Source organism: Telmatherina bonti, assembly GCF_933228915.1.
Source record: "Telmatherina bonti genome assembly, chromosome: 8".
NCBI lineage: Eukaryota > Metazoa > Chordata > Actinopteri > Atheriniformes > Telmatherinidae > Telmatherina > Telmatherina bonti.
Window position 1 is genome coordinate 7,483,324 of NC_136626.1, and position 25,766 is coordinate 7,509,089.

The window sequence follows — 25,766 nt, forward strand, 5'->3', positions numbered from 1 at the left end:
CACGCAAGCCGGAGTTCTGAGGCGTAGCAGACCTACAGAAAGTATTCACTGTGTTTCTACACATTAACATCCACAGATCCACCTGCTTACAGTGTTTTCATCCATTTTTAGCTGCTTTTTGATCAAATGGCATCTTAAATAAAAGTTCTACAGCAAAAGTGCTGGAGATGATTTTTTACCCTCTGATGCCTGAATTATTAAACATCAGTGCCACATTATTTTATATAATCACGTACATGTAATTATCAGGTTTTCCTCAGTGATAAACAGGACCAGAAAATGATACAATTCCACTTTTAGAGAATATTTTTATTATATAAATATGGCAATATCTTATTTTATAAAATTTTTTTTACAGGATAGATAAAATAAACTAAATAAAAAGTCAAATAATATCAAAGACAAAGTGTCTGTAGGAGTGAAATATTGTATGTGTTAGAATGTGGCATTAATAATTTTTAACCATGCATGAGAGGGTTAAGGAGGTGGATATAATAAGGCAGTTAATACATAATTAGAAACAAAATGTTAAACATCTTTGCACCAAATGTAAACATTTGTATGTAAACAACAAATGTAAACAACACATATTTCAGGTTTCCAGATGTAATTTATTCTTTTAAAATAAAACAGTTTGAGTCCTCACACACTCACACACTCACAGCAGTGGATTCTCCCTGTAGAGCTCCCTCCCTCCCCCCTTCTGCTGGTGTTTGCGTTGATTCACTTTTAGCATCTTTTCATTCGAAGATTCTTTCTGTAAATGTTATTCTGTATTTCAGTGTTTTGAATGGAGCAACATCAGATACAGATGTGCTGAATGTGATAAGTTCTCCGGTTCATTAACAACATTATGCCTGCAGAGGAAACGTGCAGCAGGTCTGCTGGATCTGATCCAGCATAAAACAGGCTCAGTTGCTTTCTGTTTCTCTGAGCAGGCAGCCAATCAGGTGAGGAGATATGTGGATTACAGGGACTGACGGCTTTGATAGACTCCTCTCTGACTTGATCGAGGAAGTTCTTCCCCCGTCTTTTCTTTAACGCCCTGGTAGAGGACGTGTCGCCAGTCTGGGGCTCTGAGCTGAGATGTTCTGTAAAAGCATGATGATTACAACTGAAATAGGAATTCTCATCATGTTGAGGTGTTTTCTGAGTCATGACAGGGTCATTCCAGTCGGGTAAACGCCGCCCGCCGCCTCCTTCTGCTCGCATGATGAGACGGCTGCTGTCACTCAACATTAAACTGCATCGTTTTCTGCTCTTCTCTGTGTCGTACGGAGAAAAAAACATGACAAGATTGAGCTGCTTTGTACCTGACACGCTGTTTTGCTTCCCCTGTCAGCTTAGCAGAAACAAAAAACCGCATGAGATGGTTGAGTAAAGTTTCCCTGCAGGCTCAACCAGACAGAGTGTTAACCGACTCTCCATTTCATTTGCAGGGTTTGGATGAAGGCTTTCTTCACATGCAGTCATCTTTGCTGAATTAAACGTTCCTTTCCACTAATTCCTTCCAGCTTCAGGCATCCACAGTGTTGCCCCCTGATATCCAGCTGCATTAGTTGCTCTCAAACAGTCCCTGTGCGTTTTAATCTGGAAAATGTTTTATTCTTGTTTAATTGCATGTGGTGAATTACTTTTTGTAGTAATAGACCTTAAAAAGAAACAAAGTGGTTTCCTGAAAGTGTTCTGCGATATAATCCTGCTGTATCGCACATAAAAACCTTTCTGTGGAGTGAAGGAATTGCAAAAGAACGGTGCGTTTACTAGCAAGCAGATAAATTAGAGAAATCAGTTTCTGATTAAGCAACAGCTTGCATCTGCATCGGGAGATGTGGCATCCTGATGACAAGGAAAAGGGAACTCTGAAATCTGAAATCTGAAATTGGTCTGTAGCTTTTACTATCTGGGGATAAAAGTAAGTAAAGCCTCAAAGTGCTTCATAAAAGCAGTCACATGAAAAGCCACAGCGTTTACTTACTTATTGTTAGCCATGCTAATTTTTATTAGCATTATTTGAGTTTTTTGGTTCAACATCCTGACAAAACAGCAGTTTTCTCTTGAAATGTAAATAATTAGTTTGATATAGAAATAAGAGATTAGTTTAAAAAAAAACATGATCCTCTACATAACAGATTATATTTTTGCAAAGTTTTTTTTATAGCAACGTTTCATATTGCAAAGCTGACATGATTTTCTGTTTGTATTCAGTGAGGAAATGCGTCCATGTGTTATAATGTGGACAGATTTATTCGCAGGCACATGGCTAAAACATCTCTAAAGGACATATGCTGTATCAGCTGGTGGCAGAGCAGCCGAGGAAGAGGTCATGGATGGAAAAACAAAGCGTGAAGCCTCTGAGTCGGTCTGCTCTGCTCTGAATGAGACTTCCATCATCTATCAGCTTTTTCATAAACGCTTCTCACGCCAGACGTTTACATGCAGTTTAACACAAAAATACCAAAACGAAAGAATGAAGATTCATTGTCAAAAAACTGAAAAATCCTGACAAAACAAGACAACAGATTCTGTCTGAGCAGCTCATTAGTGCGGAGCTGCTCACGTGCACATTTAAGCCACCTTTAATGAGTAGCAGAGCCATGAATATTCATCCTGCTGCAACTGTCCTGAGGAAAAGCTTTGAGGTTAACAGGGTCGGATGGGAGACGGGGGCTGAATTCAGAGCCAGAAAATGACATTTCTCTTTAACTCTGTTTTATTAATGAACTTTGTTCTCAACTTGTTTAACAGCTCAACACCTGAAAATCTCTTAAACAATATTTAGATTCTGTTTTGCTTTTAGTGGAATTAAATACGTGAAGATGGACTTTATCTTCTTGGATCCAGGTTCTGCACATCCAACAGGCTGCTGACTTTACATAAAGGATGTTCCCATAAGGGAAGCATAGAAAAACACAGAAATGTATCCATTACACACACACACACACACACACACACACCATGAGAACGCCAAGAGGAAGTCAAACCACATAACATGGAGCTAAAATAAAAAAGAAAAGGGGATGCAGTCATTTGTAAATCTCATCAACAAACTTTCTGTTGATAAAACAACTAAATATCAGAACCTGCAACATTTTACTGTTTTATATTTATAATGAGCTAAAATATGAGCTCACTTTGCATCTGATGGCAGCAACATACCTCTAAAAAGTCTAAACAAAATGCTACAAAAGGGATTATTACAAAACAGAACAACTGGAGGAGCGTTGGACGTCTAATTAGGTTTACAGTTCAGTACCATAACTGGGTATAAAAGGAGCATTTCAGTCACTCACATGAAAAGAAAGATGGACAGAGCCTCACCAAACTGAGACAAACTGGGTTCAAACATTGTTGAACAATTGCAGAAAAATGTCTTAAATATTAACTTATGAAGATCGCACCATCTAGAGTATAAAATACCTGATTAAAAAGTAAAAAAAGTTAACTAAGCAGACAGGTAGGAGCCTTCTGGTGAATATTTCCTGCAGAGGTGATTATCGTTCTGCTGCAAGTTATTTAAAAGCCCACAGATGCAAAAAGTCGCTTCTCATTTCTTAACCACGTTCCAAATATGTTATAGTTCAGAGTAAAAATCTCCTGTTCAAGACTCAACACATTAAACGAAATTCACTTTCTAAAGGTTTTCTAACAATCTCATGTGTCCACACATCCTGAGTCTGTCACCTCTCTCACTCGCTTGCTCCACTTTCTAGTGAATATTCAGCTCAAACAGGTGAGTCTGAGAAGGGAACTAACCCCTCCCCCAGTAGTGGATACTGTCAGACCCCCGACTAACTGAGCCTGCACTTAGAGATCACTGAGCAGCGAACGCCACATCCTGGAAGGGCGTTGGTCAAGAGCAGTTAAAGCTTCAGACAGAGAAACAACCTTTCTCAGTAGACGTGGAATCCTCAATCCTGCTCATCCTGGAGGCTTTCATGTTGTCCAACACATCTTCTTCACATCAAGGTGTAGCTAGCGGACACGTGAAGAGCTTTACTGAGTCTGAGTCAAGCGTGTTCCAGCAGGGACGCTTGGAAAACCTGCAGAACACCGAGGATCCTTGCACTAGACTGACCTTTGGAATAGCTGGAATTTAGGACAAAGGCAGAATTTTTGGTAAAACACGATGAAAACAATGTTGTTGGATCTCTGACACCCAGATGAAATGGTTGAAAAGACGTGTATTATGGGACCTTTAATGCCTTTTGCAGGAAGCAGCTTGTCTCTGCTGAAGGGGGCGAGCAGATTCCTCCTGCGTTCTGAGTTAACTACCGTCACACATCCAGTAAGGACATGCCATCAGAGACAGAAGTCAGTGAAAGGCAGAAATGATGCAGAGTAAACAAAGCAAGAAGGTTAAAAAGGTTTTTTTTTTTTCCTTTTAAAAAGGATAATCATAATTACTCGCTGTGAGGAACATGAACGCGTTTCTTTTTGCTCAGGGCTGTCACGATCCAGCGCTGGCATTTCCACATATCATCACACACCACCTCCGTCCTGATCTCTTCATACTCAGAGGTCATCACATCTGCCATTTTCACAACTAATTACACAGACGGGAAGTGCTTTTCTGCAGAAATGCACATCCACGTGCTGCAGTGCATGGGATTGTTCCAGCGTTGATGCACAGTTCATGGACGGGTTGATTCAAAGCCCTTCAGAGACATTAAACCATCATCACTCAGCAGGAAATAAGCAGAACTTACAATTACGGGAAAGATGAAGGAAAAAGAAACTAAGGCTAGGTTCACACTACAGGCTGAAGTGACTTAAATCCGATGTTTTTGCCCCGATGCAACATGTAACCGATCTTTTCTTAACAGTCTAAACGACACAGATCTGATATTTTCCAATGCGACTCAGGCCGCTTGGATATGTGGTCCTAAATCCGATATGTATCTGATCTTTTACCATGCGACTTTAGTCTGAACGGTCAGGTCGCATTAATCCGATCGACGCGACAAACGTCATTATTCTGCGTTTGTTGTTTATGAACTCTTCATCGGTAAATGCGCTCACATCACTCTCCCACCAATCCTTCTCTCTACAGTTGTTGCTGCCACAGCTCCACAAAGACCAAAACTTTTACTTTCCTCTTTCGTAAACGTCTCCTTAAAACGAACACATTCACGATGTTGTGGCTCCGGTTGGACGAAACTTTTAACTTTTATTTTTACTTTAACAGTTAGACAAATATTTTAAAATAGCAAATGCTCTGCTGCCATCCTTATTTACTTCTGCAAACACAAAGACGTCACACGCACGCTCACTGCATGTCGCCGTGTTTTCTACGCATGCGGGACGCTTCTGGTGCGCATGAGGTTCATACAGGAGATCACATACAAGTCACATTTGATTGGAAAGGTGAACGGACTTTCAAAAAATTCAGATTTCACAAAAACATCTGATACGAGCAGCAAGCCCTGCAGTCTGAACGTAGCCTAATAGTCAGTATTTTTTTTTTAAAAAAAACCTGTTTGTTCCTGTTGATCTGAGGCCTTCTGGGAGTTTCTTCCAGACATGTGGAGCATAGAAGCTGAATGCAGTGTCTCCATGTCTGCTTATGACCAGATCCACATGGCCTGAGGGGTCTGGTGGGTTCATACTGGGTCCAGAGGTCCTGAACCATTCAGAGCTTTATAGAGCAGAAACAGAACTTTAAAGTTGATCCTCTGGCAGGTTGATCGAGTTGGATGGTTTAAACCTTTTCATGACCATGTCTACATCCCGATCGTTTGGTGATAAACTTTATTTGTGTACTTGCTGGAATAACATGCAGCTTACGTGACACGATGAGTTTCAGGGAAAACTTGAAAGCAAAGAGCAAAACAGAACAGAACTGCAGCCGATGTGACGTTTTTATTGGAAACTGAAAAACTTCAGGACTAAACACTTCGATGGTCAAAAGGTTGAAAATAAAAAGAGAACACCGCATTTCTTTACCTCCTGTCCAGTGAAAGGAACCAGTTGAACTTTTTTTTTTTAGCTACAAGAAAGCCAATCATTTCTTTTCTTACTGTTTCCTCCTGCAATAAGATGTTTTTGCGAGTCCTTAACCAGTTAGCAGCTTGTTGTCTACCAATTTAATTCAATTCAATTAACCTTTATTTATATAGCGTCAAATCACAGCAATGCCATCTCAAGACACTTTACAGACAGAGAAAAAAAACATAAAGAAAGCCAATTCATAACAGCCTATATAAGGAAACCAACAGATTGAGTTGGAGGCTCCAACTCAATCTCCCATCCTGAGCAAGCACACTGGCGATAGTGGGAAGGAAAAAACTCCCTTTTAACAGGAAGGAAACCTCCGGCAGAACCTGGCTCAAGGACAGGCAGCCATCTGTCAAGGACAGGGGGGGGGGGGGGGGGGGGGGGGGGGGGGGGGATAAAAGAGAGAGATAAAGAGAAAAAGAAAGAAGCTCAGTGTATCAGGAAATGTCCCTCTGCACTCTGAACCTATAGCAGCATAACTAAGGGATGCTAACCATCCCTAGCTATAGGACTTATCAAAAAGATAAGTCTTCAGCCTAGTCTTAAAGGTGGGGAGGGTGTCTGCTTCCCTAACACTAACTGGGAGCTTATTCCATAAGAGAGGGGCCTGATAACCAAAGGCTCTGCCTCCTGCTCGGCTCTTTGAGACTCTAGGAACCACAAGTAAGCCTGCAGTCTGCGAACGAAGTACTCTGCTTGGTATATAAGGAACTATGAGGTCTTTGATATATAGTGGTGCCTGGTTGTGGAGGGCTTTATATGTAAGGAGAAGGATTTTAAATTCTATTCTAGATTCAACAGGCAGCCAATGAAGAGAGGCTAAAACTGGAGAAATATGATCTCTCATGCTGGTTCTGGTCAGGACTCTGGCTGCAGAATTCTGGATCAGCTGAAGGCTTTTCAGGGCATATTTAGGACAGCCCAGTAATAGAGAGTTACAGTAATCTAGTCTCGAAGTAACAAAAGCATGAACCAGTTTTTCTGCATCACTCTGAGACAGAATGTCCCTAATTTTGGCTATATTACGTAAATGAAAGAAGGCTGTTTTAGTAACCTGCTTAATATGTGGGCCAAAGGACAGGTCAGGGTCAAATATTACTCCAAGGTTTCTCACTGTAGCACTGGAAGCTAAAGTAATGCCATCCAGGTTCATTACAAAACTGGAAAATTTAGCTCTGAGTTTTTCAGATCCAACGAGAATTACTTCAGTCTTATCTGAGTTTAAGAGGAGAAAATTTCTAGACATCCAAGTCTTTATGTCTATGAGACACTTTTGTAGCCTATCGGGCAGATTTGTTTCATCTGGTTTAAAGGATAAGTATATCTGAGTATCATCTGCATATCAATGAAAGTTTATTCCATGTTGTCTAATAATTTTGCCTAAAGGGAGCATATATAGTGTGAAGAGTATTGGTCCAAGTACAGAACCTTGAGGAACTCCATGACTTACTGTAGTTTGTAAGGAGGACGTGTCATTTACATGAACAAACTGAAGTCTGTCAGATAAATATAAATTAAACCAGCATGCTTCACTTTGTCAGCAACTGCTCTGCTAACTTCGGCTTTAGGACACTTTGGCAGAAACAGCTCTATAAACGTTCAGTATGTATTGAAACATAACCCTCAATGTACAACTTTACTTCCAGGATGACACGTAACACTGAAGCTAAGTTTCGCTTTTTTAGCGCTGTCACAAGCAAGCAGCAACCTCCGAACCCTATGCGGAAGTGCCAAAACCTACAGCTCCCCCATCATCCTGTAGGAGCTGTAAAAAAGAGCAAATCCCCATTGACTTCCATGTTAAAAAGGCCAAATTTAGCATATTTAGGGGCATGTATTTTTCATTGACAGGTACCTGATATCCCACTTCAAGAAGGAGGAATGTCGAACAACCTTCTACTTCTCCTGGACAGAACATTAACACAAAAGCTTCTGTTTCCATAATCTGTCATTTAGTCTAAACAAGTTTTAAAGTCCTTATCTGTTGTCCACTGCAGCCTTCTAATGCTCTTACGGCAGCGGTTTATGGGAGCTTTATTGGACCATGAAACACTGAAAGGTGAAGTATGAGAGGTAAAGTTGTAGCCAGAGGAGGAATAAATTACTGACATTGTGAAAAAGAAATAAAAGTTGTACGTTTAAAATGACTCTGGATCAAATAATGCGCGTCTGTCATCGTGACTGACAGAGCTGCTCCTGGTGTTTATTATTGCACACATGTCAGAGGGGTGAATCCTTGAATGTCACAGTGAAAACTGTGCAGCCAGGTTTGACCTTTTACAGCTCGCAGGAAGAAAAACAATCTATAAGTCACATTTGTTGGCAGCTGTGCACAGACAGCAAAGGGCTCCTCTAAATGTAGCCTTGTATTCCTGCTGCTTCCTCAGGATTTGTTGCCGCTCGCCAGAAGCTAGAGCCTCACATGAAACGATGGTGTTGCAACTTATTTCAGGCAATGACAGCTGGACTTGCTGCTTTATCCTTTACACTCCAATGTTCTGCATTTGCACGGTCACTAAACCTGGTTTTAGCCTGGAGGAGATGTTTTGAGTCATGTCTGACCCACAAAATCCAGATTTTAAAGAGATTTCTTTAAAAATACAAACTTTAACAACAGTATAGGTAGATGTCATTAATATTGTGACCTCAAATGCCACGTTTTAGGTTGCACTGCTCGTGAACCTTGCCATGAGTCCAGCCTGCACATGCAGATATTCAGCAGCCAGCGGGGTTATCTGGTCTGTTAGCCCACCTGAGAAATGTCTTTTACTACAATCTCAGCAATATAAACTTCTGAACTAATATGTGAGTAAATGCAACCGGTTTTACTGTCCACCAAACTTCCTTCATGTGGAACATGATAGAATACGTTCAGACTTTTGGCTAAGCTGAAGAAGATAAGACAACCAGTAGTTGGGTTTCCATTCTGTTCTACCGTAGTCCAGAGTAGGACCGCATACTTCTGCCCCCTATCAGTTATAAGCCTGACCAAAGCGCTGAAGGCAGCAGCTACATCGCCTTGCGATGGACTGGTGAGCTGTCCAGGGTGTACCCTGTTTTTTGTCCAAAGACTACTGGGATAGGCTCCAGCTTCCTCGCGACCCTGAATTGGATTAAGCGGTTAGGAAAATGAATGAACGAATAAATGAGGTTACCACAGGAAAAACTGTTTTTCTACACCAATGGAGGTTGGTTGCAGCTCTCTGGGCCTTGGAGAGAGCCAGTCAGGGCCTTATTGGTGCTCACCATTCTCCCATCTGGGATTGTTATTTGGTGGACCTCAGCTGGGGTGAAATTCTGACCTGTTAGCTTTAACTCCTTCGCCTGTAGCTGCAGTCCCAACCAGCATTTATTTTCTGTTTATTTATTGCATTTCATTAAATTATTTCCTTTTGGCGAGTAAATTTGCTTTGGAGAACTTTTTTGATTGAAAGGCGTCTCTTTATTATTACCAACATGACAGAAGGGGTCACAATCATAGAGATGGACATACCCTCCGTGACGTCACCCGTAGGTTTCTGAAGAGCTGAACTGAAGCTCGGTGGGCGGTTCCTACCATCACCATCTTGGCAGGGGCATGCGCGTCATCTCACCCAGAAAATACAAATATGGGCAAAGAGGTGGAGCTTAGAGGAGGGCTGTGAGCGTCATAGCAGATGATTGACATCAAGCGAACTCCGAGCTTTCTGTAGCTAAGAGCTAACCCGGAGATAACAGGATCTAACCAGCTACCGGAGGTAAGCGGGCTAAAGCTAAGTCATGTTGTTAACCGTCTAAAAACTGTGGTTGTTCTACGTTCTTCTGACTTGAGCGGGAGATCGGGTACCTGTCTATCAAAAGGACACGCCCCTTAATATGCTAAACTTTGAGATTAAATTACTTTTAAACGGGCTAGTTAGAAAAAAAATCACTCCCCCACAGTTGTCATGAAGGTAAACCTGACCTATTAAACCTAAAATGGATTTTTGAACCAGGCTGTAAACATGTTTATTCCTGCTGTGAAGTTGGTCTTTTTAACATGGGAGTCTATGGGGATTCGCTCCGTTTTGCAGCCCCTAGTGGATGAAAGGGGAACTGCAGTTTTATGCAATTCCGCATAGGCTTCACTTTTAACGACCAGAGGTTGCCGCATAGTCAGAATAGAATAAGAGGTCAATAGAAAAGAAGAGGAGGAGAGCGGAGAGAAGATAGAGGAGGTGAAGATGCTTCAGCGACAAGGCAGCAGCTCTCAGGACCAAACAAACACCAGACAAGCAGCTGCACCTGACAGAAAGACAGAAAACATCCTGCAGCCGTTAAAGGAACAACAAACATCATCTGTGTTCTTCCAGCTTCATATTTTTAATCCAGAAGAAACTCCGCCATTTGCTCATCATTTAACCTTCTACTTATGGTTCATTAGGCGGCTTATACCGACATCGCCACGGGCTTAAATCATAGCAACGTCATGCTTTATTGATCTTCCGGCTCTGCCGATGTACCAAGATGCAGTGAAAGTGTAGCAACGTCCCAATGCGTTAATGTTTCACCATACAGCCTGGTGATAAATCAACACAAGACCCCAGAGAGAATCCTCTTGTCCCTTTTGGATTGGCTCCACTTTATTGTTTTTGTGCGTCATTGAGACTTTCATGCATGTTTAAGCATAATTATGCTTATTGCATAACAGCGTGTCACACATTCTGATCATCCACTGTTGTGTGTTTGGGATTTGTCAGCATTGTGCTCCACATTGTCAATGTAAACAGCAGAAAAAGTACAAGCATTAACATGTGATGAGACACTCAAGTCCATTCATCCATTTTAGCATCCTGCCAGAATGTCACTCGCTGCGCTTTAATTAGCACCTAATGAAGGAAACTTGTTGTCGTCTATGGAGCCACCTCTGCTAATTGATACTGCCTTCATTTACCAGCAGTCACGTTGATGGCCATTAGGGCGTTTAACCGCAAAACAAAGCGCCATCTTCAGTCAGTGAAGCAGACGGAGAATGAAAATGTCATTTGCAATTTAGTGTGAGGGCAACAATGGCCACGAATGCTGAGGAGAGAGGAAATCCGGGCAGAGTTCAAAGCCGCTTTTATCCAGCAAGATCCTCACAGCGTTGGCAGCAGAACCTGCAGCAGCAGCCAGAAGCTGTGTTTTATTATGAATGAGTGCTGGTGTGTCTCCACGCGCGGCCCTTTTAATTGACACAGGGCCGAAGAGCTTTGATGTACGAGGCGTTGTGGTGGCGGAGAGACGGGCGCCTCATTACTGCGTTCTCTTATCACACACACACTCACACACACACACACACACACACTGCCTTGCATTCGGAGCAGGCTGTAAGGAGAGCTCGTCAGCCATGTGATGGGAGCAGCAGAGACAAAGCGTGGGCAGAAAGGAGGGCTGCGGACGTCACAAAATCAAACGCCCCTTCACTCTCCTGGATCAGGGGAAACTCGTGAAAAATAAGAGTGCTGACTTTCTGTACCAGCTAAGTGATTCGTGAGCAGGTATTGTATGATTACGATGCGTTCAAGGTCAGGGAAGTCAGCTGCTGACAGGAATGAGAGCGAGCAGAATTAAAAAAAGGGACGAGGGTTTAACTTTGTTATTCGATTTGGATCAAAGTCAAGCATCTTCAGCTCTTTCTGGACTTGGTTTTTAACATTTCAGTAGTTCTGGACAATCGTTTTGACCAATTTATTGCTTCATATGAGCTCATTTTTAAATATTATGTCAAATTTAAAGTGATATACCAGTAGAAGTTGAATATAAAACTATAATTATAGTAAGTGTTGTCTTAAACTTTGACTTTTAGTTGCTTTTGGTTCACTTCTGCTTGGTCTGGTCCCTCCTTAACTTTCCCAGCTCCTCCGCCCCAACACTCCTGCCCTGTGCCTCAGGTCAGCTGACCTGCTGCTCCTGGATGTACTGAGGTCCAAACAGAAGCTCCGAGGGGACAGAGCTTTTTCAGTTGCCGGTCCAAAACTGTGGAATGATCCCCCCCCCCCCCCCCCCCCCCCCCCCCCCCCCCCCCCCTCCACATTAGACAAGCCTCCTCAGTGTCCATTTTAAAAACTTATCTTAAAACCCATTTTTATGCCTTGGCCTTTAACCCAACGTCAGACAGCTTCTGGTCAGTGTGCTATAGTTTATTTTTATTTATTGGTTTTATTTAATATTTATTCCTTTTGGTTTATTGTGTTATTTATTTGCATTTGAATTGTTTTTGGCTGATTGTTTACAGCACTTTGTTTCAACTCTGGTTGTTTTAAAGGCCTTTATAAATAAAGTTGAGTTGAGTTATATTCTGATTGTTGTCTAACCTTTAGTTTTCAGTTCAGGATGTCTTTGATTCCTCTGTTCTGTCTTGTTTCCTGCTTTAGACTACAAAAAGTTGCTTCCTGGCATAGCATTGCATTGTGGGTAAATCCATAGCGATGGCGTTAAGGGTCCTGTGCCTCGTCTGGTGTTCATACTGCGTCCATTGTTGCAGTGGATTTCTGCAGGATACTTGCATAAGACACAATAAAAACCCAAAACAGCCATAGTTTGGTCTCCATGTTTAACTGGCAGGTGGAGGAAACAGAGTTTTCTTCTGCACGCCGGTCTTGTCCTCTCTTCTGCTAAATACTAGTGCAGCGCCTCCTCTGGTGGGAATGGTGAGATATTATTCTAATGGTTTGGCTGGTTTCACCAAAGTGCGGCGTGAACACGATCTCTCTCTGCATGGATACACCCCCCTACAACTGATCCGAGTCCCCAATCGGACCGAGTCTAGCGGACCATCCTGATGTGAATGCACCTAACAGTCTATTCCAGGGTTGCACAGTTCTGGTCCTGGACCACTGTTGGATCCATTTTAAGTAAGTCAGACATGTTGAAGCAGGTATACATGCAGGAAACCTGCAGGACAGCGTCCCTCCAGGTCTATTCTGTCGTGTTTACCTGATTCTTACTTACTGGTTCCTGTATCATATTTACCACTAGTTCCCCAGTATATCTGCACCCCAGTTTACTTTGTTTTTAGCAATTTTTCATCCTTTTTTTTCCCCTAAACCTTTCCTGTTTGTCATCATGAGAGCAGAATGACGATCTGGTTGCTGTGTTGCTTTGCCAACAGGAGCCTTTTGGCTGGGAGGCTCCTTTTGAATTTTAATTATTCTTTTTTATTGTTATTGCAAAATATTCAAGATGGGTTTTGCTGAGTGATTATGTAAATTCCAAGGATCAGGAAGTGCATGAGAGGGCCCCAAGCACCAAGAGGCCATGAATCAACCGAGGAGGCAGAAGGCCACAGAGCACAAACCCCACGGGGCCAGGAATGGTGGTCCACAAGCCCAGCCCAGTGGGGGCAGGAACCAGGGCCTCGAGAGCCCCCACCACCAACCCTCCCACCCCACTTCTGTTTACACACTAGACCCCTCCCCCTTTTGCTCTGCAGCCCCCCTGTTCCTTTGGTATTTAAAGTTTCATGTCTGACAGTTTTAGATCAAATGGACTCTGGTTGTCTATAATAAATGGAAGTGATCCATACAGACCTCTCTCTCTCCCTGCTAACTGTTGAGATGGATCCAGCTTCCCGTGACACTGTGTTGGACTAAACGTCTTAGAAAATGACTGAATGATCCATACAGATGGGCTTGTTTTTTAATCAAACTGGAAGGAGACCCGATCCGCTTCTGATAGATGTGTTGGTTTGTAGATGTTTGAATTGGTGCTAAAAGCCGCCTCATGTGATTAAATCTCATCTGAACAACGTGCTAATTAATGTTATGCGCACAGGCACACCATGCACACTGAAGGGACGACACTCTGGGGTGGTTATAACATGTCAAGACATGTTGTGTAGATCTATAGTTATTATTGAGCATGATTTTCTTGGTTTTTGTGTAATTTCACATAATTTCACAACTCACTATACTTTCATGCTTCTGTGAACCATGTTTTGCACCATTTTTTAAATAAAATGTGGATACATGACATGCAAAAGTGAACCTGATGCAGGGCGGTTTGTACAAGTGAGGCCATAAGCTCATGTTTTTAGATGTGATATCCTGCACATAAAATAACTTTTTCCTTGTTGTACCACTGTTTGCTCGCAGTTTGCAGAGCTGATGGCTCAGTTCAGCCAGTCCAGGTTTTATCTGTCTATTGATTTCAGGAAGGTCATGCAGACTCCAGGAGAGTGGAGGCATGACTCATACAGAATGGCATTTAAACGGATCACACGTGTTAAAGGAATAAACTGAAACCCAAACAATGTTTTCTTCTAGTTGAGTCTAAATAAGTCTTTGACCTTTTAAACAGATGCTGTCGTCATGAAATGCAGTATTCTTGGTGATGTTTTCACACTTTAAGTTATAAGAGACACTGTGGTTGCAGGTGAGCGTTTTGCACCAGTTCAGCAGCTTCCTGCAGAGAAAGAACAGCTTTGACCACTTTTAATGCATCCTCAGGTGTAAGTCCTGTCCAGCGTCTCTGCTGAATGTCTGATAAATGTTGTCTTCCTGCTTCAGGCTGTCCAACAGTTTGGGACAACATCCGATGCTGGAATCGAGCTGAGGTGGGGCAAGTTGTGAGCATCTCATGTGCCAACGTCTCCCAGCTGTTCGCTAATAACCAAGGTAAATGACCTTTCCATTTGTTCATTTAAATGATGCATTTGTTATAAAACACATATATTCCTCATTTGTCTCATGCTGTAAGAGCAGCATATGTGTTGCAGTTATTAGCTTTTTTTAGAAATGTAAGACTCTGAAACATATTTTTGCGGCCCACATTTGATCTTTTTATTTTGGAAGCGACGGAAACAATCACATCAGCGGCGTATGAGGCCGTGCAGAAAAGTGATTAATAATCCTGCCAGCAGTCAAGCTGATCCTTTTTTACTCTCCTGTTTGTGCCTGAACTCTTTCTCTGCTGATTTTTTACAGTAAAACGGAGCTTTTGCATGTTTTATTTCTTATTTTGTCAGAAGCTACAAATAGTGGCTTTCACTTCTCCATGGTCCACGGTCTAGTTTACAACCCAGCAAAGCGGTTATATTTAGAGATCTGGGACCCAGTGTTGTGTTTTCACTGAGATCAGGCATTTTCCTATGTGCACTGTTGTCTAACCGGCTGTTTACACAACCCCCCTCCGTCCTGTCCAGACTCCCATCTTGTCCAGCTGTCCGCTCTGAAGAAAACAAAATACACTCGCAATCTCTCAAGTAGCATCAAAGAGATGACAGACAGACAGAAACGCAGCTGAGATGAAGACAAAGATGCATTCCAGGGAACTTAGGGATTGAATAGTGACAGAAAAATCTGTTTCTGTCGTAAACAGACTGTGGAAACGGCGAGTAGCACAAGGAAAGAAAACCACAACCTTCAGACTCACAAAACAAAATTTAAAAGTAAAACTGAATGAGTGAAAATGAAAAGTAAATCCACCTTAATTTTAATCCAGTGACAATCCACAGGAAATCTCTGCATAATCCTCCCGCTGGATTGACAGAATATCTTCTTAGAGATATATTTTCTGCTTGGATATCTTTTCAAACACAATCAATAACTGCAGGTGTTTTTTTTCTGTGGCACCACATATCTGCTGCATGGATGCAGACATCAGATGAGCTCTGTTGCATGGACAGAGACGTCCTCACTGGTGGACATGTCACAATCTGTCAGAGTCACAATGCATTTCTTCATTTCTTTCTCTTACAGAGAATAGGTCTTTAAAATGGTTTCATTATTATTCAATTCATCTTCTGCCGCTTATCCGGGGTCGGGTCGCGGGGGCAGCAGCCTAAGCAGGGAAGCCCAGACTTCCCTCTCCCCAGCCACATTTGCCAACTCTGCGGGGGGGATCCTGAGGCGTTCCCAGGCCAGCCGAGAGATATAATCCCTCCAGCGTGTCCTGGGTCTTCCCCGGGGTCTCCTCCCAGAGGGACGTGCCTGGAACACCTCACCAGGGAGGTCCAGGAGGCATCCTGACCAGATGCCCGAGCCACCTCAACTGGTTCCTCTCGATGTGGAGGAGCAGCAGCTCTACTCTGATCTCCTCCCGGATGACCAAGCTCCTCACCCTATCTCTAAGGGAGAGCCCGGCCACCCTGCGGAGGAAACCCATTTCAGCCGCCTGTATACGAGATCTCGTTCTTTCGGTCACGACCCACAGCTCATGACCATAGGTGAGGGTAGGAACGTAGATCGACTGGTAAATCGAGAGCTTCACCTTCTGGCTCAGCTCCTTCTTCACCACGACAGACCGGCGCAGAGCCCGCATTACTGCAGACGCCGCACCGATCCGTCTGTCGATCTCACGCTCCGTCCTTCCCTCACTCGTGAACAAGACCCCGAGATATTTAAACTCCTCCACTTGAGGCAGGACCTGACTCCCGACCCGGAGAGGGCAATCCACCCTATTCCGGCTGAGGACCATGGTCTCAGATTTGGAGGTGCTGATTCTCATCCCAGCCGCTTCACACTCGGCCGCGAATCAAGTGAGAGCTGGAGATCACGACCAGATGAAGCCAACAGGACCACGTCATCCGCAAAAAGCAGGGACCCAATCCTGAGGCCACCAAGTCTGATCCCCTCAACACCTCGGCTGCGTCTAGAAATTCTGTCCATATAAGTTATGAACAGAATCGGTGATAAAGGGCAGCCTTGGCGGAGTCCAACCCTCACCGGAAACGGATCCGACTTACTACCGGCAATGCGGACCAAGCTCTGACACCTGTCGTACAGGGACCGGACAGCTCGTACAAGGGGGTCTGGTACCCCATACTCCCGGAGTACCCCCCACAGGAGCCCCCGGGGGACACGGTCAAATGCCTTCTCCAGGTCCACAAAGCACATGTAGACTGGTTGGGCAAACTCCCATGCCCCCTCCAGGACCCCAAAGAGGGTATAGAGCTGGTCCACTGTTCCGCGACCAGGACGAAAACCACGCTGCTCCTCCTCAATCCGGGATTTGACTATCCGGCGGACCCTCCTCTCCAGGACCCCTGAATAGACCTTACCACCTTATTAAGAGCCACCGTAGTAAAAAATTATGGTAATGTATGAATATGCACAGCAAGTAGATATAAATGGTTCATTATAAGAGAATAAGAACATTGCAGTTATTTTAATAAAGTGATAAGATTCCAACAGAAACAGTTTTTGATGGATTGCATTTTTCTGTCATTTACCTTTTAATTTTTACACACTGCAAGTTTTAGCTGCTTAATGCTGATCTGTGTGTCGTTCAAGCATGAAAACGTCTCCTTGTTCCCATTTCTTTAGTTGCATCAATGAAAAACAGCAAAGTTGAGACATTTAAAAGCCAAAAATCAGATTTTAGCAGCAACAAGGTGATTCCCTGTTAGCTGGAATCTCATCTTGTCCCAGCATGGAGGCACAAACTGGACATGAGGAGGACAGAAGAAGAAGTCTGGATTAAAAAAAACTACTGAAGATGAACAGGAACAGGAACAAATCCAGCAAAGACTAGAGGTAGGACCTGAGATACACATCTGGACCATCGGTTGATCCATCTACCAGAGCCTCATCAGAATTGGTTTCCATGGAAACCTAACTATCAAGAAGCCATTCTGAGGGAAGGGAAACAGTGAGGAAAGGCTTAGGTGTATCACATGACACAAGAACTGAACTGAAGGTTAGTGGCAACAGGTCGGATGGAGGGACAGATCCTTCACAGAACCAGGACCTCAACAGGTCCGGTGGAGTGACGGATCCTCCCCAGAATCTGGACCTCAACAGATCTGATTGAGGGGTGGATCCTTCCCAGAACCAGGAGCTCAGGGACGGATCCTCGCAGGAATCTGGACGTCAACAGGTCTGATGGAGGGACAGATTATTCCCAGAATATGGACCTCAGGGACAGATCCTTCCCAGAATCCGGACTTCAACAGATCTGATGGAGGGGTGGATCCTCCCCAGAATCCGGGTCCATAGCGGGTGTTTCTATATATTTGCAGTTTCAGCTTTCTGCTTTGATCTTTGCTGAAGTTCTACATTTTCCCAGTTTCAGGTACTACCAGTAGAATTATGACCCAAGTATTCATCATTTTGTGTCATTTTTCCTCCCAGAACATTATAGAAACTATTTAAAATCTCACAGGAATTATATAATCGGTCATATTTTGGAACAGTGTATAAGTCATTTCCCATCAGAGCTATTTTCTGGTATCTCTGCAAACCCTGTGAGTGGTTTGCATGAAAATGCGTCTCATTCTCTCCGGCCTTTCTGCCGTGGCTGATGGTTTATTATCCCTGATAGTCGGATAGCTGAAGAAATTCATTTGGATTGGAGGATTTCCAGGAAATGTCTGCAGCCTTTTTAAAATCTAGTTACCAGATAAGCCAAAGATTTGGCATGCAGTGATTGTTCTAACTGTACGTTATGCTTCATATTGTATATTTTTACCAGGATTAGGGGTGGAAGGGTGGACAGTTCAGGCAAAGTTGGAGGGAAACTTTATATTTTATCTTTGATACCACCTGAAGTTAGTGGAGAGCGTACAGAACAGCATGTGGGCGCTGAAATGATGCATTTGTAAAGACAACAGTGTTTGTGAAGGGATCAGGAGGCGGAGGTTGCTGCTGATGACCTCATCATCAGTATTAGCCGATTCCCGAACCTCGGCGGGTTTCCTCCTCCACAGAACGTCCGGATGAGTCCAACGCTGCAGCTGTGTAGTAGATCCAGCCTCTCCAGTGGAATTCTGCATGAAAATAATGAATTGGAAATCAAAGATTTAGCTGAAAAGCCAGGAGCATGAGTAAGTAGTTGGCGCTGCTTGTTAAGCACGGCAATGTGAGCTTTAGCACCCTCCCCAGAGCCTCGGCCTTTAAACCTCCATTCACATTCGACCATTGCTGCAGCTGCAGGCCCTGCACGCTGCGCTGTACTGAGGCTAATGCGGCTCCATCGGTAAATCCACCCACAACTCCATCTCCCTCACTCTGCTGCACTCAGCAGCTGGACATCGTTTCACTTCACCAAACTGTGTCCTCTTGTTGAAAACATCCACTTACCTGGTGACCTTATGTGTGTCAGAGCTCCATCATTTTTACCTCCAGGCCTCAGCAGGAGAACAGGAAATGCACTTCATCCACATTCAACATTTATAACCTTCATGGTTAAAGAAATAAAACATGAAATTTCCCTGCTTGTATCATCTTTTTTTCTTTGGCTCTCTCGGCAGCCGGTAACATGAGGCTGAACCGAAAAGGACTTGAGGAATATGACATCATGTCAGCTCAACCAAGAGCTGCTCAGACTCAAAGACCGTTATTCATCCCATCATTTGCAGCTGACCACAGACACCAGTCAACTTCCGCAGAACCTTCAGAAGTACTGAGTGAATAAACTCAGGTCAAAGAATTTCTAATAAAAAAATAGTTTTGCATAATTGACAGGGTCTGGTCATCCAGGACAATAAACTCTAAAACTTTGCCTGTTATTACCGCATTTTTCTGGCTTTATTTAGCAAATTCTTCTCGTTTACAAAAAAGATTTGCCAGTGTTTGCTGTTGTGCTTCTACTATGAGGCAGAAAACTCCTCTTTTACAGCAACTCAAATGCTTTAGAAGGCTGCAGGAGGTAAATCTGGATGCATTTGCATTGAGGGAAACGTTAGCCCTGTATAAGAAGCATGCTAACATGACGCTAATGCTAAATGCTAAAACAACAGTGACTCACATGCAGCTGCTTCTCCACTTATAAACGTTGCAGAACATCCTGTGTCTGTGTGTGGTGGGCTTGGGCAGGAAAAATAAGATAATCATGATTGTTTCTGTGGTATCGTATGATGTTTAGACAGAAATACTCGCTGTTCCCAGTCCCTTTACTTTTTGGCGAGTATTTCCGATGCTAGTAATGGTATCAACTCTGCAGGCTGAGAGAAGAAACAACAGTTTGGAAGTGTGACAGCAGAAGGAATAAAAGCTTTTTACATCTTTTTGTTCTTCTTAAAGGAGCGTGATCGCATGATAAGAGCATCAAAGCAAACTCAGTAAACGAGACATGGAGACAATCATAACCTGGTGGTTTGAGAGATATGAGACTGACCGCTCCAGTAGTCTACCTACTGATAGCATTTGTAAATTACTCTTTAATGCAAAATAATAATAATTGGAATATTTTATTGTTATTCTTCAATTAACTTCAGCTAGAAGCTATCAAGATCAATAATATACTATGCAACAGAAGCAGCGAAACATGTTTAATAGAAAATAAAAACAGAATAAGCAGAGGCGTTCTCAGGTTAACAAGCTGTTCTCCAGTGGGAGTGGGAACATTTAGAGGGAATTTCTAGCTTAAGAAACAACCTACTGAACTATAAGCTTTAAAATGTTATTCGATGGAAGCATTTCCTCCTACATGTTATCATCTTTAGTCTGAAGAGGAACAAGCTTCAAAACAGCAAAGAAATCTTGGTGAGAGCATTGAGAAACAAGATGACCAAATCAGCAGAGACACTGTGGGACTGAAGTCTGGCTGTTTGGCTGTTTGCAGTCCGGTTACTGGAAACCAGAAGCTCTGCTGTATTCTGAAGCATCTCTCACACTGGGAGATCTGATAGAAGTGGAAGTGAGAGGTGACTTCCAGGTATAATAACTCAGAAACAGTCAGATTTTTCTAATATTGTGAAGTAATAAAGACACAACATTGCTAAACAACATTGCTAAAGCAGACATCGGTTTAGTTTTTTAAACTCTGGTGAAGGATGAAGCTGAATGGGTGATTTTAACGTCTTTGTTGACTGATAGTTTATTCACAGACGGGTTTAGCTGGAGGTGGAACTCCTTCAACCATGTGGTTGTTTCTGAGGAACTGGTTTATTCTGAATGGGAGTTACGGTTGGCTTTGTTCTATTTACAGTATTTCTGTTCTCCAACAGCTTGTTGTTAAGTTCTGCACAAGTCCTGCATGGTGTATTCAACTGGTGCCAATTGGTCCGCTTCCGTGTTCCAGTGCTTCTTCAGTCGGAATGAGCATTCACGCTGCTCCAAACGGACTACAAACTCTGGTTTGCTTGAAAACTGGGGGAAATTTACCCACCTCTGCACCCAGTTGAACCGAGTCCATCAGACTATCTTAATAAACCACTGATCTGAGTCAGCTGTGCAGCTGGGAAACGTTCCCCTCATGCCTCACAAAGGAATGTCGCCTACTGCCATATGCGAGATTCCTCAGACTGTTCACCAAGCAGCTAAAATTGTGGTTGTCGGCAACAACTAACATGACTTTTTTCACACGTGACCTCCAGTATCAGCTGGGAAACGTCTAGGCTTTGTGCAATGTCACTCATGCACTTCATTTGTAACACACTTACATCTTCATAACTTTGCACTTTAACAACTCAATGTAGACCCTGTTAGATGGGAAACTTTCTGGTCCGTGATCAATAATGTTCTTTTTTGTTATTGTTTTTATTCTTTTGATCGTTTTCAACCTCAATCTTCTTCTGTTGTTGTTCTTGTTGTGATTTAATTGTCGGCCTGCTAAAGGACCCGGGATGCAAATGAGCTTTGCCACAATCCCGCATGATAAAATGTTTGATATGAGCTGTCCATTTAAAATAAAAACAATCTAAAACCTGCAGTACAGTGTTGAAGAGGAAGTGATCCCTGGTGTTTGGGATGTTACTCTGCAGACAGAAACGGGGAGAACTGACATTTTATCAAAGAATAAGGACACATCATGTGTCCTCAATGGGTTTGTTGTTTTCATGAAAGCAGATTTGTGTCCTCAGATGTGTCGTCTTACAGATCTGAGTTCAGTTTTACTGATGTTCCTGGATTCTCTCTCCAAGTCACTGACATGCTTGTTTCCTAGGTTACGTTTACAGGAACTGCACCAAGGAAGGATGGTCGGAGCTGTACCCATCCTACGAGGACGCCTGTGTGTTTGCAGAAGATGAAGAGGAAGAGCCAGAGGTAGAAGTTTTAGATTCTTTATGTGTGGGTTTCTATTGAGGCGGCTGTGGCTCAGGTGGTGGAGCCGGTTATCCTGTGACCTGAAGGTCGGCGGTTTGAGCCCTGGTCCCCTACACTGCAGCACAAAGGGGGACACAATTGTTCTCTAAGGGCCGGTCCCAAGCCCAGATAATTGCAGAGGGTTGTGCCAGGAAGGGAATCTGGTGTAAAACTGTGCAAATCTTGGTGGTTGGAAGCTGATGATTCGCCATGGCGACCTGTTCAGGAGGAAAAGCCAAAAGGGAAAAAAAAAAACATCTGCATGGGTTTCTTGTTCAGCCCACATGATCGTGTATCCCTGACTACATTCCCCATCACCAGTCGCTTGTTTTCTAACTGAAATGATCTCCATTTTTTAATAAAAAAGAGCATTTTGCAGACATGCTAATGTTTCCCTGCATCGCTCCATTGGGGACTGGAGGTTGGCTTGCATGCGGTGAGAGATTTAATTGCTAGGCTTTCAACTCCAGCCCTTATTACAGTCATGAAAAGACATGCTATGAATGACAGGTGCTATTTAAAGCAGGCTATGATGAATGACTGGCAGCTTTCAACATCAACCTGAGCCCCTCACAGCTGCTGCAGAGGTGTTAGTCATTTGGATGTTTTCCTGTTGTCATCAACGCTGATGCTGAACAAACACAGAGGCTCCCATTAAGCAGAAAAAGAGGAGTTTGCGTGATGTGGTCTTATAGTAGCAGAAAGTCTCTGGAGGAGGCTGAGATGATAAGATCGGAGCTGTTTCATCACTACTGAAGGAAATTAAGCATCTGCTTGTTTATCAACATGGTTTTAGTGACACTGGCAGAAAATTAGCAGGATGCAGCTGTGATTTTTATCACATTAACATAAAGTAGGTTTAATGAACTGACCAGGTCCACTTTGCTTGTTCAAGATTGGACCTGTTTGTTCCAGATTCTTGGTTTGATAAATTCAACTAGGTGGAAACATTCCTTAGAGATTTTGGTTCACACAGTTGCTGCACATCATGATGAGAATGTCCCGTTCCACCTCATCACCATGAGAATCTCCCGTTCCACCTCATCACCATGAGAATCTCCCGTTCCACCTCATCACCATGAGAATCTCCCGTTCCACCTCATCACCATGAGAATCTCCTGTTCCACCTCATCATGATGAGAATCTCCCGTTCCACCTCATCACCATGAGAATCTCCCGTTCCACCTCATCACCATGAGAATCTCCCGTTCCACCTCATCACCACGAGAATCTCCCGTTCCACCTCATCACCATGAGAATCTCCTGTTCCACCTCATCATGATGAGAATCTCCCGTTCCACCTCATCACCATGAGAATCTCCCGTTCCACCTCATCACCATGAGAATCTCCCGTTCCACCTCATCACCATGAGAATCTCCCGTTCCACCTCATCACCATGAGAATCTCCCGTTCCACCTCATCACCATGAGAATCTCCCGTTCCACCTCATCACCATGAGAATCTCCCGTTCCACCACATCCCAAAGCTGCTCTGCTGGATGTAGATCTGGTGACTGTGGAGGCCGTTGGAGGACAGTGAACTCATCGTCATGGTGGAGATGATGTGAGCTTTGTGACATGGTGCATCATCCTGCTGGAAGTTTCCATCAGAAGATGCTACACTGTGCTCAGAAAGGGATGGACATGGTCAGCAGCAGGACTCAGGTAGGCTGTGGAGGTTAAACCAGGTCATGTTGGAACTAAGGGGACCAAAGTGGGACAAACAAGCCAGGATGGATCCATGTTGTCATGATGTTTCCAGCAGATTCTGATCCTACCATGTGAATGTGGAGCTGAACTGGAGACTCATCAGACCAGCAACGTTTCTCCATCTTCTATTGTCCAGTTCTGGTGAGTCTGTGTGAATTGTAGCCTCAGTTTCCTGTTCTTACTGACAGGAGGGAACCCGCTGTGGTCTTCTGCTGCTGGAGACCATCTGCTTCCAGGCTGGACGTGTTGTGTGTTCAGACATGCGTATCCTGGTGGGAACCAGTTTGCCCAGTCTCCTCTGACATCAACCAGACATTCTGGTCCAGACAACTGCTGCTCGCTGGATATTTTCTCTTCTTCAGACCTTCTCTGGAAACTCTGAGATGGTTATGTGTGAAAATCCCAGTAAACACTCAGACCAACAACCCTAAATCTAATTTCTTTATCATTCTGGTGCTCAGTTTGACCTTCAGCAAGTCGTCTTCATCATGTCTACATGACTGCATGCACTGAGTGGCTGCCGTGTGATTGGCTGACTAGTGATATGTGTGTAAACAAGCAGTTGAACAGCTGTAAATGACTCAAAACAGAGTAAAGTGTACATCATTTTACATTTATAAACTCAACACACAGAATTTGGCCTTTTGGTTTGAAATGTTGTGCTCCAAATGAAAATCAGATGTTAAATCAGCATGTGATGTGGTCTCACATTGATCCCTGGCTCTGAAGTCGCCGCCTGTTTCTGTGTTTTCCTCTGACTGTTGGAACATTTAAAGCCTGAAAGGTCTGCGTCTTGGTCGGGAAGCTGCCACAGATGACATCTGCTCTGGGCCTCCTCGGCGGTGAAATCCTGCCGAGCTAATTACAAATAAACACACTGAGCATGAAAACAAAGCCAGATCAGTTCAACTGAAGCAACTTTGTTGTTCCCAGAACAACCGTCAAACGACAATCAAGAAGACTTCAGTTTCTAATTACGTGCTCAACACTAAACATCTGAATTCACGGTTGTTTCTCTTTTCCGTCTCATTCCAGACAACGTATTTCTCCAACTTCAAACAGGTGTACACTGCTGGCTACGCCACCTCCCTCGTCTCTCTCATATCGGCCATTTTCGTCTTCACCGTCTTCAGGTAAAGCTCCGAGTCTCCGGCTGAATCATTCTGGTGAATCTGCGAATTTGCTTTTAAGTCTTTCAGCTTTCTGCTGCAGGAAGTTTCACTGCACCAGGAACTACATCCACATCAACCTGTTCTTCTCCTTCATCCTGAGAGCCAGCGCAGTCTTCATCAAAGACGCCGTTCTCTTCTCGGATGAAAACCTGGACCACTGCATCATGTCCACGGTGAGTGTTGCAGCTCCATCAGCGTGTCTATGTTTCCCCCGGAAGGAGAAAAACAGGCAACAGAAATAAGAGAAAATGCGCCACAGTTCCACCTTCATGCAGAAATCTGATCAGGTAAATGAAAGCTGGAACGTTGGCTGGAGGAGACAGTCTGAACACATGGAGGTTCCCGTGTTGTTGGGAGAATTCAGAAAAGCTTATCGTAGAGAGCAGGAAGGATTGTGATGCAGGGAAGGCTGAAAGTATTAATGATGAGCGTTTCTATTCCTACTTTTTTGCTGATAAAGCGCTGAAGGTAGATTTCCCCCTTGTGTCTGAGGGATCAGCGTCGGGGCTCTGCGTGACTTATTTAGAGAGGAAGTGAGGCAAAGAGAGCTGCTGATGAGAAGACAGAAAGCTCTTCTGCTCCGTCAGAACATGATGCTTTTTTTTTTTTTTTTTTAATATTTCTTTTAAAAAAAATTTTATTAAATAAAGAAAATGATGCTTTATTTATTTATTTATTTTTAGATATTTTCTCCAAAAAAATGTGATGCTTTAGAGCGGGATGCCCCTCACCAAATCCAGTCCTAGAGATCTACTAGTCGGCAACTTTTACATGCATCCCTGAAGCAAATGGCTGAAATCCCTCACCTGCATGTCATCCAGAAGCCTGGTGACCAGACATCCGTTTGATTCCGGTGTGTTGGAGAACAGATGCATGTAAACGCTGCAGGATCGTAGGTCTCCTGGACAGGACTTTGACACCC

General features: G+C 43.5%; 1 protein-coding gene across 1 annotated transcript in view; it reads left to right on the forward strand.

Annotated features, from left to right (window-relative positions):
* Positions 1 to 25,766, forward strand: part of ghrhrb (growth hormone releasing hormone receptor b) — a gene marked incomplete at both ends in the record, with an annotated part of 57,376 nt that overhangs the window by 24,665 nt on the left and 6,945 nt on the right. The window contains 4 exons of the mRNA XM_079245178.1: positions 14,505 to 14,612; positions 21,823 to 21,923; positions 24,708 to 24,805; positions 24,885 to 25,017. Coding sequence (XP_079101304.1) covers positions 14,505 to 14,612; positions 21,823 to 21,923; positions 24,708 to 24,805; positions 24,885 to 25,017 — 440 coding nt within the window. The remainder of the gene's footprint in view (positions 1 to 14,504; positions 14,613 to 21,822; positions 21,924 to 24,707; positions 24,806 to 24,884; positions 25,018 to 25,766) is intronic.